This window comes from Dama dama, chromosome 31 (genome assembly GCF_033118175.1).
Source record: "Dama dama isolate Ldn47 chromosome 31, ASM3311817v1, whole genome shotgun sequence".
Classification (NCBI taxonomy): domain Eukaryota; kingdom Metazoa; phylum Chordata; class Mammalia; order Artiodactyla; family Cervidae; genus Dama; species Dama dama.
Window position 1 is genome coordinate 42,496,586 of NC_083711.1, and position 16,437 is coordinate 42,513,022.

At 39.2% G+C, this 16,437-nt stretch overlaps 1 protein-coding gene across 8 annotated transcripts in view; it reads left to right on the plus strand.

Annotated features, from left to right (window-relative positions):
- Positions 1–12,968, plus strand: part of NSUN3 (NOP2/Sun RNA methyltransferase 3) — a 56,172-nt gene extending 43,204 nt beyond the window's left edge. For 6 of the 8 annotated variants that reach the window (XM_061134079.1, XM_061134078.1, XM_061134082.1 and 3 more), the window contains 2 exons: positions 7,870–8,106; positions 12,437–12,968. In XM_061134079.1, the coding sequence (XP_060990062.1) occupies positions 7,870–8,106; positions 12,437–12,707 (508 nt within the window). In that variant the 3' untranslated portion in view covers positions 12,708–12,968. The remainder of the gene's footprint in view (positions 1–7,869; positions 8,107–12,436) is intronic. The other 2 variants (XR_009691508.1, XM_061134080.1) reach the window with 2 other exon arrangements.
- Positions 12,969–16,437: the final 3,469 nt, after the last annotated feature.

A 16,437-nucleotide genomic window follows, 5' to 3' on the forward strand; every position in this document is an offset into this window, starting at 1 on the left:
AAAAATTAAGAAGTCATCACCAGGTGTGTTAGTTTGCTATTGCTACTGTTAACAAATTACCACAAATTTAGTGGCTTAAAATAGCACAAATTTTTTATCTTATACTTCTCAAGGTCATAGGTTCAAAATCATGGTGTTAGCAGAGCTGCAGTTTCTTTTTGAGGTTCTAGGGGAGAGCTATAATGTTTGTGTCCCTCAGAATTCATATGTTGGAATCTTAATTCCGTGTATGATTGCATCAGGCCTTTAGGGGGTGATCAGGTTATGAAGGAGCACTCAAAAAATAGGGATCAGTGCCCTTGTAATAGGAAACCCAGAGTGCTCCCTGCCCGCTTCCACCAACTGTGGACACAGAGCCCATCTATGAACCAGGAGGCAGGTCTCCTCACTAGATGCTAAACCCCTTAACCTTGGACTTCCCAGCTTCCAGAGCTATGAGAAACAGCTGTTTATTGTTTAAACCACCTCATCTCTGGTGGTGTGTTACAGCAACCCACACAGACTGAGACAGGGAGAATGATTTCCTCACCTTTTCAGTGTCTAGATTCAGCCCACATCCTTGGTCTCTGGCTAGCATTCCTGTCACTCCAAACTTAGCTTCAGTTATCACCTCTCTTACTCTGACTCACCTACTCCCCTTTTCTAAGGATCTTCATAATTATATTGGGTTCACTCAGATAATCCAGTGTAATCTTCCCATTTTGAATCCTTAATTCCATCACATCTGCTTGTATCTGTCTGCCATGTGATATGATATGTTTAAAGGTTCTGGGGATTGGGATATGGACATCCTGGGGGTCCGTTATTCTTCCTCCCAGAGGCTGTTACCCCTTTAACAGTTCACATCTCTGATGTCTAGATCTGAGCCTTTTAAAAACATTTCTCTGGAGAATATTTAGGGGGCAATGACAAGAAGACAGATTAAAAAAAAAAAAAAACTTCTTTTTGGAAACTCACAACAAACAGTGAAGATTAAGTAGTAAGCCTCTAGTGGTAGTCACCTCCCAAACATTTTTTTTTAATCAATAAATGGGTCCATGAAAAGACTAGAAATACTAGATACCATACAATTTTAGTTATCTGTTCCTGAGAGAATGAGTTTTCCAGAGAGTTAATCCCTTAACAGTCAAAATTAAAAAAAACAAAAAGATAAGTGATCTCTATGGGAAAATCTCATATTTATCCTACTGTCATAGTTTCCCTTTAATTTGTATTGTTGTAGAAATACATGGCATGGGTAAAAATTAAAAATATAAATGAGCTTTTTACTTAAAAGTAACTTACCCCTAACACTCCCCTCCCTTCTAGCCTTATTCCTCAGAGGTGACTACTTCTAATTATTTGTTCTTTATTTATTTTTCAAGTCACTACAAAACCCCTAAATAATGTTTATCCTTTATTATTTCACCTATCAGCTTTAGAGACCCACAGTATTTTATTTTATTGCTTCTCAGATACTCTGTTTTTACAAATTGGAAGTTTGTGGCACCATTTTTCCAACAGCCTTTGTTCACTTTATGTGTCTCTGTCACTTTTTGGAAATTCTCACAATATTTCAAACTTTTCATCATTATTATATTTGTTACTGTGATCTGTGATCAGTAATCTTTGATGTTATTATTACAAAAATATTATGACTTGCTGAAGGCTCAGATGATGGTTAGCATTTCTTAGCAGTATTTTTTAACTAAGGTATATACATTGTTTTTTAGACATAATGTTATTGCAGACTTAATAGACTATGTATGTGCATTCTCACTCAGTCATGTCCAACTCTTTGCGACCCCATGGACTGTAGCCTGCCAGGCTCCTTTGTCCGTAGGGATTCTCCAGGCAAGAATACTGGAATGGGTTGCCATGCCCTCCTCTAGGGCATCTCCCTGACCCAGGGATCAGCCCAAATCTCCTGCATCTCCTGCACTGGCAGACAGATTCTTGAGCCATCTGCCAGGCCAGATTAATTGACTACAGTCTAGCTTTCGTAGCTTTCATGTGTACCGGGAAACCAAAAAACTTGTGACTTGCTTTGTTGCGACATTTGCCTTCTTGTGGTCTGGAACCAAACCTGCAGTGTCTCCAGGGTGTACCTGCAGTGACTTCTTGCTGGGGCTTTTCTCACTTACACCTCCCTCCCCTCTTCACAGCACTCCGCAACCTGTATTCTCACCCTAGCACACTTTCTCCCTTGGTGAGCTCAGAAACCTGGTACTGCACACTTGGATCTGCATTTCTTGTTCTGCTGGTGGTGGAAAGTATCTTTAAACACACTCTGAGCTTTAATTCCTTTCTGAAATAATCAGGGCATTATCTCCTGGTTTCTCTTTGTAATATAGGAACATGTACACCCCCACCGTGTCTTTCATTTCTCCCTTCTACTTCCCAGTGTCTTACACGTACACCTTTATGTTTAAGTTGTCAAGGTTGACAGTAGTCTTTCTGAGATTCTATAATCTATTTTGAAACGTTACCAGGATCAGTCTGTGGAGTGATTCTGAACATCGAGGGCCGGTGATATAAATTGCTTAATATTGTAAATATTGTTCACCACAGAATGGACTAATATGTTAGACTTAAATTTCCTTCTCTGTTGGTTTAATGTCATCAGAGTGACACTGAGAGGAAAATTTTCTTACAGTCGGGTTAGGCAAATAGACTCCCTCTCTTTCCCTTCATCTCCTTCTCCCCCACTTCCCTCTTTCTCTTCTTCCCCCTCCCTCTCTCTCTCCCTACCCCATCCCCACCACCCCAGGTACATGTACCAGATCTTCAGTGTTTTCCCAGTTATTTCATTTCCTCTCTCCCTTCTCCCTTCTCCCTGGAGCCTCCCTCTCCTTTAATCTGGAACAGTTACTCTCTGAGGGCTCCCATGCAGTTACCGTTCTGGGACTTCACTCCATTCACTGTTCTCTTCCGCGGTGTTCACTGATTTCTGTGTCACCTTCCTCCTCTTTCTTGATTTACCTCCTCATTTTGCTAGAGGTAAAATTTCTGAGTCATCAGATAGCTGAAAGCTTCTTTCTCCCTCGTGTGTATTTATTTGACAGTATGGCAAAAAATAGCACCCACTTTAAACTGCTTTTTCCTCAGGATTTGGAGTGTGCTATTCCACAGATGCCAGCATGATTCCTGGACCACTAGAGGTAACCAGTTTTTCTCTCTGTAGGTAGTTAGCATTTTTCCTTTGTTCTCAAAGTTCTAAAATTTAACAGTAATGCATCTGAGTGTGTATGTTTTTCATTCATAAGTTTGGCGTTTTGACTGTGTTATGTAAAACCCTCCGCACCCTCTCCTCTTAGCTCTTTCTGATCTCATCTTTCCTCCTCTTTCCTCCCTGTGTTACAGCCACTCTGGCCTTCTCCTTCCCCACACATGTCTAAGGGTCTCTGCACTGGATATTCCAATTGTGCAGAATGCTCTTCCTTCAAATATCTACATGGCCCACTTCCTTATCGCCTCAGGTCTTTGTTCAGATGTTGCTTCCTGAAGTATCACCCTTTTCTAATTATCCTACTTAAAATTGCAATCTCTGATGCCATCTAAGTACTCCTAATCCTCTTGAAAAAAGAAAGTGAAGTCTCTCATTCAGACTCTTTGCGACCCCATGGGCTATATAGCCTACCAGATTCCTCCATCCATGGGCTTTTCCAGGCAGGATTACTGAAGTGGGTTGCCATTTCCTTCTCCAGGAGATCTTCCCAATCCAGGGATTGAACCCGGGTCTCCCACAATGTAGGCAGACGCTTTACCATCTGAGCCACCAGGGAAGTCAATCCTCTTACCTTTAAAATTAAATCTTATCTTGATTTAATTTTCATCATAGAACCTATCACTAAGTTAAAAATATATGCAAACTGTGATATTGTGAATATATATTTCATCTTTGTTCCTGGTTTCAAACCAGCGCTCCTAAAACCCTTGTAATTTTCTAAGTGATGAGAGTGATAGAACATCTTGTTATAATACCTGGCTTTGGTAAGGGTGAAAGGAGCAATGTTTGTTATCCATAACAAGCCCATTTCAACCATACCTTAGTTTACATTAATGAGGTGGCTTTTGTGCAGCCCCTAAGGATAGGGGACCGGTTGCCAGGGAAACTGACTATGTGATTAGAGGTTGGAACTTTCAGTGCCACCCCTCACCCCTTTTAAAGAGGGGAGAGGGGGCTGGAGATAGAGTTCAATCAAAGTGGCCAATGATTTAATCAACTGTGCATGTTTAATGAAGCCTCTATAAAAGCCCATCACTGGAGAGATTTGGAGGGCTTTCAGGATGGAGAGGAGGTGCTGGGAGGGTAGTGTGCCTGGAGAGGGCATGGAGGCCTCTCCCAGACTTTGCCCTGTGCATCTCTTCCATCTGGCTGTTCCTAAATTGGATCTTAATAATAAATCAGTAACATAGTGAGAACCATTCTAGGAAATTATTTAAGGTAAGGAGGGCATTGTGGGATCCCCCATTTTATAGCCAGTGGGTCAGAAGTGCCAGAGACTTGAACTTACAGTTGGCATTCGAAGGAGTTTTATGGGACCAGGTGTATAGTGTTAGAATTGAATTAAATTGCAGGACATGAAGTCAGTGTTTGCCGAGAACTGGAGGATTGCTTGGCAAGGGAAAAACACACATGCAAACAAACACACACACATACATACATATGTATGTGAGTATGTGTATATATAATTATGTTTGTATATGTTGATACATATGTGCATATATGTGTAAATCCTTTGTATTAGTTTGCTAGGACTACCAAAACACAGTACCGCAGACTGCGTGGCTTTAAACAACAGAGATTTCTCACAGTTCTGAGGCTAGAAGTCTGAGTTCAGAGTCCTTAGGGCTGGTTTCTTCTGAGGTCTCTCTGCTTGGATAACAGTCTTCTCCCTGGGTCTTCACTTGGTCTTCCTTCTGTAATTTTGTGTCCAAATTTCCTCTTATAAGGACACTGGGCACGTTGGGTTAGAGCCTGCCCTAATGACCTTATTTTAACTCAGTTACATCTTTAAAGATATTATCTCCAAATACAGTCACATTGTAAGATACTGGGGGCTAGGGTTTCAACACTGAATTTTAATTTCAACAATGAATTTTAATGGGAAACAGTTCAGTCCATGAGAGACTTATTTTTTTATAGTCTGTCTCCTCCAGTTGGAATGTAAGCTTCATGAAAGTTAGGGTTTTTGTTGTTGTTGTTGTGTTTTAATGTATATCCAACATCTAGAACAATGCCCGGCACCATAATAGGTGCTGAATAAATAATAATGAATATTCTAGCCTTTTGATGGGTTAGTTGAATCTGACCACTTATTTTCATCTCTAGAGACTGCACTAATTCAAGTCCCCCTCCCCCAGTTCTATGCTGTCTTTCCAGTACTCCTGTTAATTGAAATTCGGACCTACTTGATTTGTCTTTCCTGTCTCATTTGCAGTCAATCCATTGTTACACTTTTTTGGAGGATTTTTCAACCATAACTTCCAAATAACTCCTGCAGAACATCCTTTACTTTGATAATGTGTATTTCATTCCTAAGAGCTCTCTTCTTCATCAGTTTCATGACATTCTCTTATTGTTTTTGTGGGTGCTGTATTTTTGCTGACCTTTCTGCATTTACTAGGTCTTATTATTAATATGTCTCTTTTGTTCCCTCAATCTTCTCTTTCTTTATAGGCCATTTTTTGTTTGTTTCTCTTATTCTTTTTTTATTAATTCATTTTTTTTTAGTTGAAGGGTAATTACAATATTGTGTTGATTTCTGCCGTGCATCAACCTGGATCAGCCAGAGGTATACATATGTCCCCTCCTCCTCCCTCCCACATCCCACCCCACCCCACTATTTGTTTTATTCTTTATCTTACATATTGCATAAGCATTTCTCTTAATTATCCATCATTGTACATTTTTATTTAATAATGGGACAATAAAGTATGTGGAGGTTTTTAAGGGGTGATATTTTGGCCTGGTGATGTGACTTTATGATTTGCTGATGCAGAGGTCTTTGGTTTATGGGGTGCCTTCAGTTCAGTTCGGTCGCTCAGTCCTGTTTGACTCTTTGCGACCCTGTGGACTGCAGCATGCCAGGCTTCCCTGTCCATCATCAACTCCCAGAGCTTGCTGAAACTCATGTCCATCATTTGGTGATGCCATCCAGCCATCTCATCCTCTGTCGTCCCCTTCTCTTCCTGCCTCAATCTTTCCCAGCATCAAGGTCTTTTCTAGTGTGTCAGTTCTTCACATCAGGTGGCCAAAGTGTTGGAGTTTGAGCTTCAGCATCAGTCCTTCTATTGAATATTCAAGACTGATTTCCTTTAGGATGGACTGGTTTGATCTCCTTGCTATTGAAGGGACTCTCAGGAGTCTTCTCCAACATCACAGTTCAAAAATATCTTTGGTGCTCAGCTTTCTTTATGGTCCAATTCTCACATCTATACATGACTACTGGAAAAACCATAGCTTTGACTAGAGGGACCTTTTTGGCAAAGTAATGTCTCTGCTTTTTAATATGCTATCTAGGTTGGTCATAGCTTTTCTTCCAAGGAGCAAGCATCTTTTAATTTCATGGCTGCAGTCACCATCTGCAGTGATTTTGGAGCCCAAGAAAATAAAGTATGTCACTGTGTCCATTGTTTTCCCATCTATTTGCCGTGAAGTGATGGGACCAGATGCCATGATCTTAGTTTTTTGAATGTTGAATTTCAAGCCAACTTTTTCACTCTCCTCTTTTACTTTCATCAAAAGGCTCTTTAGTTCCTCTTCACTTTCTTCCATAAGGGTGATGTCATCTGCATATCTGAACTTATTGATATTTCTTGCAGCAATCTTGATTCCAGCTTGTGCTTCATCCAGTCTGGCATTTCTCATGATGTACTCTGCATATAAGTTAAATAAGCAGGGTGACAATACACAGCCTTGATGTACTTCTTTCCCAGTTTGGAACCAGTCCATTTGTCCATGTCTGGTTAACTGTTGCTTCTTGACCTGCATGCACGTTTTTCAGGAGGCACATAAGGTGGGCTGGTATTCCCATCTCTTTCAGAATTTTCCACAGTTTGTTTTGATCCACACAGTCAAAGGCTTTGGCAGAGTTAATAAAGCAGAAGTAGATGTTTTCCTGGAACTCTTGCTTTTTTGATGATCCAGCAGAATTTGGCAATTCGATCTCTGGTTCCTCTGCCTTTTCTAAATCCAGCTTGAACATCTGGAAGTTCTTAGTTCACATATTCTTGAAACCTAGCTTGGAGAATTTTGAGCATGTTTTTCCTAGCATGTGAGATGAGTGCAATTGTGTGGTAGTTTGAACGTTCTTTGGCATTGCCTTTCTTTGGGATTGGAATGAAAACTGACCTTTTCCAGTCCTGTGGCTGCTGCTGAGGGAGTGCCTTAGGTCTTCCTATATAATTATTCAACTTTCTTAGATTAAACGTCTTCCAGCTTTTAGGGAAGAAGTAAAATTGTCATCATATACAGATAGCATGATACTATATGTAGAATCCCTAAAGATTCCACACAAAAATTACTAGTACTGATAAATGACTTCAGCAGTGTAGCAGGAGACAAGATCAACATACATAATTTAGTTGCATTTATTTATAGTAACAATGAAATGTCAGAAAGGAAAGGTAAAAAAAAAAAAAAAAACCTTGTAAAATCATACCGCTCGCAAAATACTTAGGAATAAACCTAAAGAAATGAAACACTTATATGCTAAGAACTATATAAAACATTACATAAGGAAATGGGAGATGATTCAAAGAAATGGAAAGATATCCCATGCTCTTGGATTGGAAGAATTAATATTGTTAAATTGGCCATACCACCCAAAGCCATGTATAGTTTTAATACAATCCCTGTCAAATTATCTGTGACATTTTTCACAGAAATAGAAAAAATGATCCAAAAATTTATATGGAACCACAGAAGACCCAGAATTACGAAAGGAATCCGGAGGAACAAAAACAAAGCAAGCATAGCCCTCCAAGACCTCAGACAACACTGTGGAGCTTCAGTAATCAAAATGGTGTGGTGGCACAGAAACAGACATGGGTCAAGGGAAGAGAACTGAGAGCCAGAAATAAACCCACACACCAATGGACAATTAGTCTTCAACAAAGAAGGTGAGAATATATAATGGAAAAAATACAGTCTCTTCAGCAGGTGGTGTAGGGAAAGTTGGACAGTTGCATGTAAATCAATGAAGTTAGAACACTCCCTCACACCATACACAAAAATAAATTTAAAATTCTTAAAGACTGAAATGTGAGATATGACACCATTCAGTTCAGTTCAGTTCAGTCGCTCAGTCGTGTCCGACTCTTTGCGATCCCATAGACCACAGCACACCAGGCCTCTCTGTCCATCACCAACTCCCGGAGTTTACCCAAACTCATGTCCAAAGAATGTAATCAACCTGATTTCGGTATTGACCATCTGGTGATGTCCATGTGTAGAGTCTTCTCTTGTGTTGTTGGAAGAGGGTGTTTGCTATGACCAGTGCGTTCTCTTGGCAAAATTCTGTTAGCCTTTGCCCTGCTTCATTCTGCATTCTTTTGGCAAAACATTATTAGCCTTAAGACACCATAAAACTCCTAGAAGAAAACATAGGCAAAACATTCTCTGACATAAATTGAACCAATATTTTCTTAGGCCAGTCTCCCAAGGCAATAGAAATAAAAGCAGAAATAAACAAATGGGACCTAATCAACTTAAAAGTTTTTGCACAGCAAAGGAAACCATAAACAAAACAAAAGACAACCTATGGAATGGGAGAAAATGTTTGCAAACAATGCAAGTGGCAGGGGTTTAATATCCAAAATAAACAAATATACAACTGCTCATGCAGTTCAACAACAACAACAGAAAAATGGACAGCTCAGTCAGAAAATGGGCAGAAGACCTAAATAGACATTTCTCCAAAGAAGGCTTACAAATGGCCAATAGGCACATGAAAAGATGCTCAACATCACTCATTATTAGAGAAATGCAAGTCAAAAATACAGTGAGGTGGCACCTCAATAAGAAGTCTACAAATACCAAATGTTGGCGAGGATGTGGAAAAAAGGAAACTGTGCCACAGTGTTGGTGGGAATGAAAGTTGGTGTAGTCACTATGGAAAACAGTATGGAGGTTCCTCAAAAAACTAAAAATAGAGTTGCCATATGATTCAGCAGTCCCACTCCTGGGCATATATCCTGAGAAAACTGTAATTGTAAGCGATACATGCACTCCCATGTTCATAGCAGTGCTATTCACAATAGCCAAGACATGGAAACAACATAAATGTCCATTGACAATTGAATGGATAAAGAAGATGTGGTATATATATATATAATAGAATGCTACTCAGCCATGAAAAGGAATGGAATGATGCCTTTTGTGGCAACATGGATGAAGCTAGCGATTATCATACTAAGTGAAGTAAGTCAGAAAGAGAAAGACAAATACCATGATATCACATATATGGAATCTAAAATATGACACAAATCAAATTATCTGTAAAACAGAAACAGACTCACAGACATAGAGAAAAAATTTGTGATTGCCAAGGGGGTGGGAAGGTGGGGGAGGGGTAGATTGGGAGTTTGGGGTTAGTGGGTGCAACCTATTATACATAGAATGGATAAACAACAAGGTCTTACTGTATAGCACAGGGAACTATATTCAATATCCTATGATAAACCATAATGGAAAGGAATGTGTAACTGAATCACTTTGCTATACAGCAGAAATGAACACACCCGTTGTAAATCAACTATACTTCAATTAAAAAAAAACCTTCCAACTTTTTACCTGGCTGTCCAACTTGCCATAAATAGGAGTCTGGAATCTGTAGTTCATTATATATGCTTTGAATTAATGTCTTTGTTTTCACTTCTTACTCCCGTAACATTTTGTGTGCTTTTTCTTTGTAGTTCGACAGGTCACGTTATGCCCTCTGTGGCTGTGGTTCTCTTTCTACTCTCTTCATTCACTACTGCTCCTCTATCTACATATCCTATTTCAGAAAAGTGTTGAAATTCACTGTTAGTTAATGAGTTTATCAGTCTTTTTTACTTTATTGTTTTGAGTTAGTACATTTTTCAACACATTATATTTAAGGATGCCTAAAGGAGAGAAAGGGGAAAAAATCTTGTCATCAGTTTGCTTGTCTTGAGTTAGAATTTTTCAACCCTTTAATAATTAAATATAGAAAACAGAATTTGAACTTACTTTCATAATGTGGATCTTCATTAGAAACCCCAATTATTGGGATGTGCTCTGTGAGAATGAGGGCTTCCCTGGTGGCTCAGATGGTAAAGAATTCACCTGCAGGGCGGGAGACCTAGGTTCGATCCCTGGATTGGGAAGATCCCCTGGAGGAGGACCTGGCAATCCACTCCAGCACCCTTGCCTGGAGAATCCCCATGGACAGAGGAACCTGGAGGGCTGCAGTCCAGGGGTTGCAAAGTGTCAGACACGACTGAGCGACAAAGCACTGTGAAAGTGAAAGTTGCTCAGTTGTGTCAGACTCTTTGCGACCCCATGACTATACAGTCCATGGAATTCTCCAGGCCAGAATACCAGACTGGGTAGCCATTCCCTTCTCCAGGGTGTCTTCCCAGCCCAGGGATTGAACCCAGGTCTCCTGCATTGCAAGCATAATGTGGGTCATCATTAGAAGCCTCAATTATTGGGATGTGCTCTAGTTGTTTAAATATAGGTATGAGATGGGTCTGTCTGTGCTCTTGAATCCAGTAGACAGAAGTTCTTGATTAGTAACTTCTCTGGGGTTATAACCACAGCAGCAGGGCTATAACTTTTCTAGTTTTCTCTCTCAGTAGGTGACCTTGCTTCCTACTCCACTCTTATCAAAATGGTCTATCATGAACTTCCATTTATCTTAGGACGTCCCAGTTCCCAGTTCATTCTGCCTTGTTGTTTCAGATGAAGAGCTGGAATCCATCTTTTCTGAAGCTATCTCCTCCATTTGCAGCCTGAAGTCCTGGGACTATTCTCCTGGATATGCATCTGTAGATATGTTCAAATCTTCCCCTTGGTGTGGGGAAAAAACCTTCCTTCCCATCTTTTCCCTGAAGCTACATGTTCAGTTGGAGAAGCCTTCTAAATTTTTTTCTAAGCTCTGATTTCTTTGCATATAGGTATTCTCTTGATGTCTGTCTTTAGTCCACTTTTTTCTCTTGTCCTTTTTCTGGGAAATCCTGTTTGTTCCCATAACTTCATCTATTACTGAGCCCTAACCACTTTCCTGACATTCAGGTGCTCCATTCCACCTACGCATTAGTTCAGTTCAGTTCAGCTCAGTTCAGTCACTCAGTTGTGTCCAACTCTTTGCGACCCCATGGACCGCAGCACACCAGGCCTCCCTGTCCATCACCAACTCCTGGAACCTCCTCAAACTGATGTCCATTGAGTCGGTGATGCCATCCAACCATCTCATCCTCTGTCATCCCCTTCTCTTCCTGCCTCATTCTTTCCCAGCATCAGGGTCTTTTCTGGTGTGTCACTTCTTTACATCAGGTGGCCAAAGTATTGGAGCTTCAGCTTCAACATCAGTCCTTCCATTGAATATTCAGGACTGATCTCCTTTAGGATGGACTGGTTGGATCTCCTTGCAATCCAAGGGACTCTCAAGAGTCTTCTCCAACACCACAGTTCAAAAGCATCAATTCTTCTGCACTCAGCTTTCTTTATAGTCCAGCTCTCACATCCATACATGACTACTGGAAAAGCCATAGCTTTGACTAGATGGACCTTTGTTGGCAAATTAATATCTCTGCTTTTTAATATGCTGTCTAGGTTGGTCATAACTTTCCTTCCAAGGAGTAAGCGTCTTTTAATGTCATGGCTGCAGTCACCAATCTGCAGTGATTTTGGAGCCCCCAAAAATAAAGTCATACACTGTTTTCACTGTTTCCCCATCTATTTCCCATGAAGTGATGGGACCAGATGCCATGGTCTTAGTTTTCTGAATGTTGAGCTTTATTTTATTTATTTATTTTTTTGAATGTTGAGCTTTAAACCAACTTTTTCAGTCTCCTCTTTCACTTTCATCAAGAGGCTCTTTAGTTCTTCTTCACTTTCTGCCATAAGGGTGGTGTCAGCTGCATATTTGAAGTTATTGATAATTCTCCATTAGTACCAGTCAGTGTATTCCAAGAAAACTAGTTACTCCATACTCCACCTCCATCCTCCTGTCCTTAGAAGTACAAAACAAGAAAGTACTCTAAACACTCTCTCTGTCTTCCCCATGTGGATTGGTCTGATTATCATTTTTCTAGTCACTCAGGGATATGTTAGAAAAGAATAGTTGTAAGGCTATACACTCAAAGTTATTACAGTCAGAGTCAGAGTGCGATTAATTTCAAGTACGTAAGCTTTCTTGCCCTCAGCCTCTGTGGTTCTATGTTAATATACCTAATCAGTCTGCATTTTCCTGATTACACACAGGTCTGCAATTAAGGCCCTACGTCCTGGGGGGCTGCTTGTATACTCTACGTGCACACTTTCCAAGGCAGAAAATCAAGATGTGATCAGTGAAGTTTTAAACTCCTACAGTGACATCATGCCTGTGGACATTAAGGAAATGGCAAGGACTTGCTCCCAAGACTTCACATTTGCTCCCACTGGCCAGGAATGTGGGCTCTTGGTGATTCCAGATAAGGGTAAAGCCTGGGGCCCAATGTATGTTGCGAAACTGAAAAAATCATGGACGACTTGAAATTGGAGATATGCCTTTTGGGAACCGTTATATTGATAACACATGCATGTATTATTATATTTCTTTTTCTAGTCTCTCTGCATGTTAATATTTAAATAATAATGAATTCGCTGGATCTGATTGGAATCCTATTTAGTTAATGTGGCATTTCAGAACTTTTCAGGTGTATTTTTTTCCTAGAAGTGTTTCTATAGTAATGATTTAAGATGCTGCAGATGGTGTTTGTGCTATATAATAAATCTCTACTGTCTTTTACTTGGCCTTTTGTAGTTAAATTAATAGTAATATATGGTTTAGGCATAAAATGTTTAGAGATACATTCTATCCATAATGTTGGCGCTTTGAACCTTTAAAAATGCACATTTCCTGGCCCTCTTATCATTTTTCTCCTTATCAAATATACAGATTCTCTGAGGTTTTTTTCCCCTTTTCTGTAAGAACTGATTGGTATTCTGAGACTAACTTCTTAGGCAGCAGTATTTCTAGTTCTAGCAAAATAAGTTTCTTATTTGCCAAGTTGTTTTTTGTTAAGAACTATCTTCTGTTTACTGCAAAGGTCAGTGACTCTATTGACACCAGCTTTATTCCTCCCCTGTTTTTTTTTTTTTTTTTGTATTCACAAATACAAATTGAAAGGGTAAATTATGTTGAAAGGCCGTTAGAACAGCAGATTCACATGCACATGTTTGACTTTCGACATTCAGCTTGTAGAATAATGGAGTCTATCCAGCAGGCTATAAAGCAAGTACTTGAAACAAAACCAGAATGATTAATAACCGCAATAACTGAACTATATTTGGAGAGTTTTGCTACATAATTGCAGTCATAATGAGCACTACAGAATCTGATTATCTTACAGTTGCAATCTGGAGGGGCTTTTTATTTCGCTCCGTTATGAAATGTTATCTGAGAGTACTATGTCACATATTAATGCACAAGAGGGAAATGCCTACTGAAAGTGGGTTATACTGTTACCAAAACCCAGTACCGTTTACGAAGTGGTTCTCCTTGTTTACACATATCCTGGGAATATTGTGCACTTTTCTGTATATGTACTTAGAGTTTAACCTCAGGTTTGGATCATCTGTTTTCTGTAGAAATTGCTTCACTCAGAGTCCAAACATATTTTTCCCACTATTAACAAAAATTAGGGAGCGTATTTTGAAAGAGTCCATCTATTTAAAAACAGCTTAAAAAAAAACTGTAGAAATACAAAATTCTGTTAAATCTGAAGCTTTTTGAATTATTACAGTCTGTGCATTTACACTGGAGACTGTTTACTCATTTACTGTTTTGTTGTTGTTTGATTTGCAAACCTATGTAACTGGGTTGCTATAACTGGGGTGTCCTAGAAAGAATTATTTTTGTACCTTCATTGCATTAAACATTTTGTTTCCTCTTTATCTAACCAATATATTTGAAGAAAAGCTGGATCTTTTGGACTCAATCAGATATACCAGGTAAATACAGAAGAGTAGTAATAATGGAAAAGATTTTTTTGCGTGTGTGTGTGTGTGTGTGTATGTGTGTTTAGTTTGTCCTTATTGTCCTTATTGGTTTGTTTTTTCAATTTGGAATCCTGTCTTCACTTCCTGTGATGTTTAAGAAGTCCATTTTGTGTAGATTAATCGCAAAGTAAATTGTCACAGTGCACTTTGTTGAATGTCATTGTTTTCCCAACACAATGCCTAATCTGAATACTTGGTATGCCATTGGATTAGGCCTTTCTGTGATTCCTGAAAAATGCAAATTTAGATATACCTATAGCTCACTATTGTTAGCAATAATTATAGTGAAACATCTGACAATTCATTGAGCATTAAATATTTTTCTTTATATGTTACTTTTTTGAACTTTAAGATAACTCCAAGAGTGAGTATCGTGACTACCTTTTCTGAACGAGAAAACCCAAGTTTAGTGCTGTTCCTAGCTGGCCAAGTCTAGGCTGGTAAATAAAGAATGGAACCAAGATTAAAATTAGCTTCAAAGTCCAGCTTCTTCTCACTATTCTGCTCTGTTTCATGGGATATAGTTTATAGGAACCCTAAAGATTATCAGCTGGCTTTATCCTTATTCTTAATTGCTCAGCTTCCCCCTTACATGCAATTCCCTATTTTCAGGGCATGAAAGGGTTGAGTAATACTTGGGGGAAGAACCCCAACTTTGGTTTTTTTTTTTTTTTCTCCCATTTATTTTTATTAGTTGGAGGCTAATTACTTTACATTATTGTAGTGGTTTTTGCCATACATTGACATGAATCAGCCATGGATTTACATGTGTTCCCCATCCCGATCCCCGCTCCCACCTCCCTCCCCATCCCGTCCCTCTGGGTCATCATCCCAGTGCACCAGCCCTGAGCACTTGTCTCATGCATCTAACCTGGACTGGTGATCTCTTTCACACTTGATAATCTGCATGTTTCAATGCTATTCTCTCAGATCATCCCACCCTCGCCTTCTCCCATAGAGTCCAAAAGTCTGTTCTACACATCTGTGTCTCTTTTTCTGTCTTGCATATAGGAGAACCCCAACTTTGAAGTGTTTCAGGCCATGTTTGAAATTTCAGAAGTACCTCTTGTGATTGCAATACCCAGAAATCTCCCATAGAAGTATTCTGTGCCTTCCTTTTCTTTGCAGGTGCTGGAATTGAAGAGTAGGAATTTGGAGCAGCCTTGCAGTGTCAATTGAAAAGCAAGGAGTAATTGATATTACTTTCTGTGGCATTGAGTTACTTTCAGAATAGCTTTATAAAAATTTAGGTTGCTTACCAACACATTAACTTCTCTGCCATCAGCACGCTGAACAGCCCATAGTTTCAGAAATAGACTATGAATAAGTGTAATGCATTTAAATGGTTTGTACTGAATTTTTAAAGCATCAGATATTATCTGTGGCTTGGAATCAAGGCAGCCTACGGTTCTTTATACTATTACATATCCATATAGCCTTATACTGAAGATTGCATGTTACTCCCTTAACAGTATTATGAAAAAATATCCTTTTATACAATGTCAGTAGGCATATAAAATAATAGATACCACAACACTTGCTACATGAAGTAATCACAAATCTAATAAGCTCTTATCCAAGAAAGACTTTATGTCTGGAGATAAGCATCAGATAATCTGCATAGGCTAATGCAACTCATCTGAAATACAAAGAGAAAATTGGAACCAGTAGCAACAATTTTATTAGATGCCAAGAAGTCCTTTGATGCAGTTGAATGGGAGTACTTGTGTTATATGTTAGGTAAATTTTGCATCGGGGACGAATATAACAGATAGCACAATTTATGTTCATCTCATTTATATGGTTCAAATCAATGGTTTACTGTCTTCTTTTCCGTGCCTTATTGCTGCACTGGGGAGGGAAGTAAGGACGATGCCCATTACTGATGTTACTTTTCAGGCTGACATTGAAGCTCTAATATCACCCAGATCCCCTGAGGATCTGAGGGATATTCAGATGAAGGTTCACAAGTTAACTAATGTCTGCTGATTATCTACTACTTGTGCTGAAAGCCCTAACAGCATCTGTCCTGAAAACATTAAAAGTGATATCAGAATTTGGAATGCCTTCAGGCTGCAAAGTCAGTGGGAAAGAATCATAGATGCTATATTGACAAGAGTTATTTCTATTAATATTACTTATGTGACATTTAAAATAGAATGGAAATTTTAAAAGAATTGATTTGGGATTCTCACTAGGGAATGATTAAACTATAGAGTGGA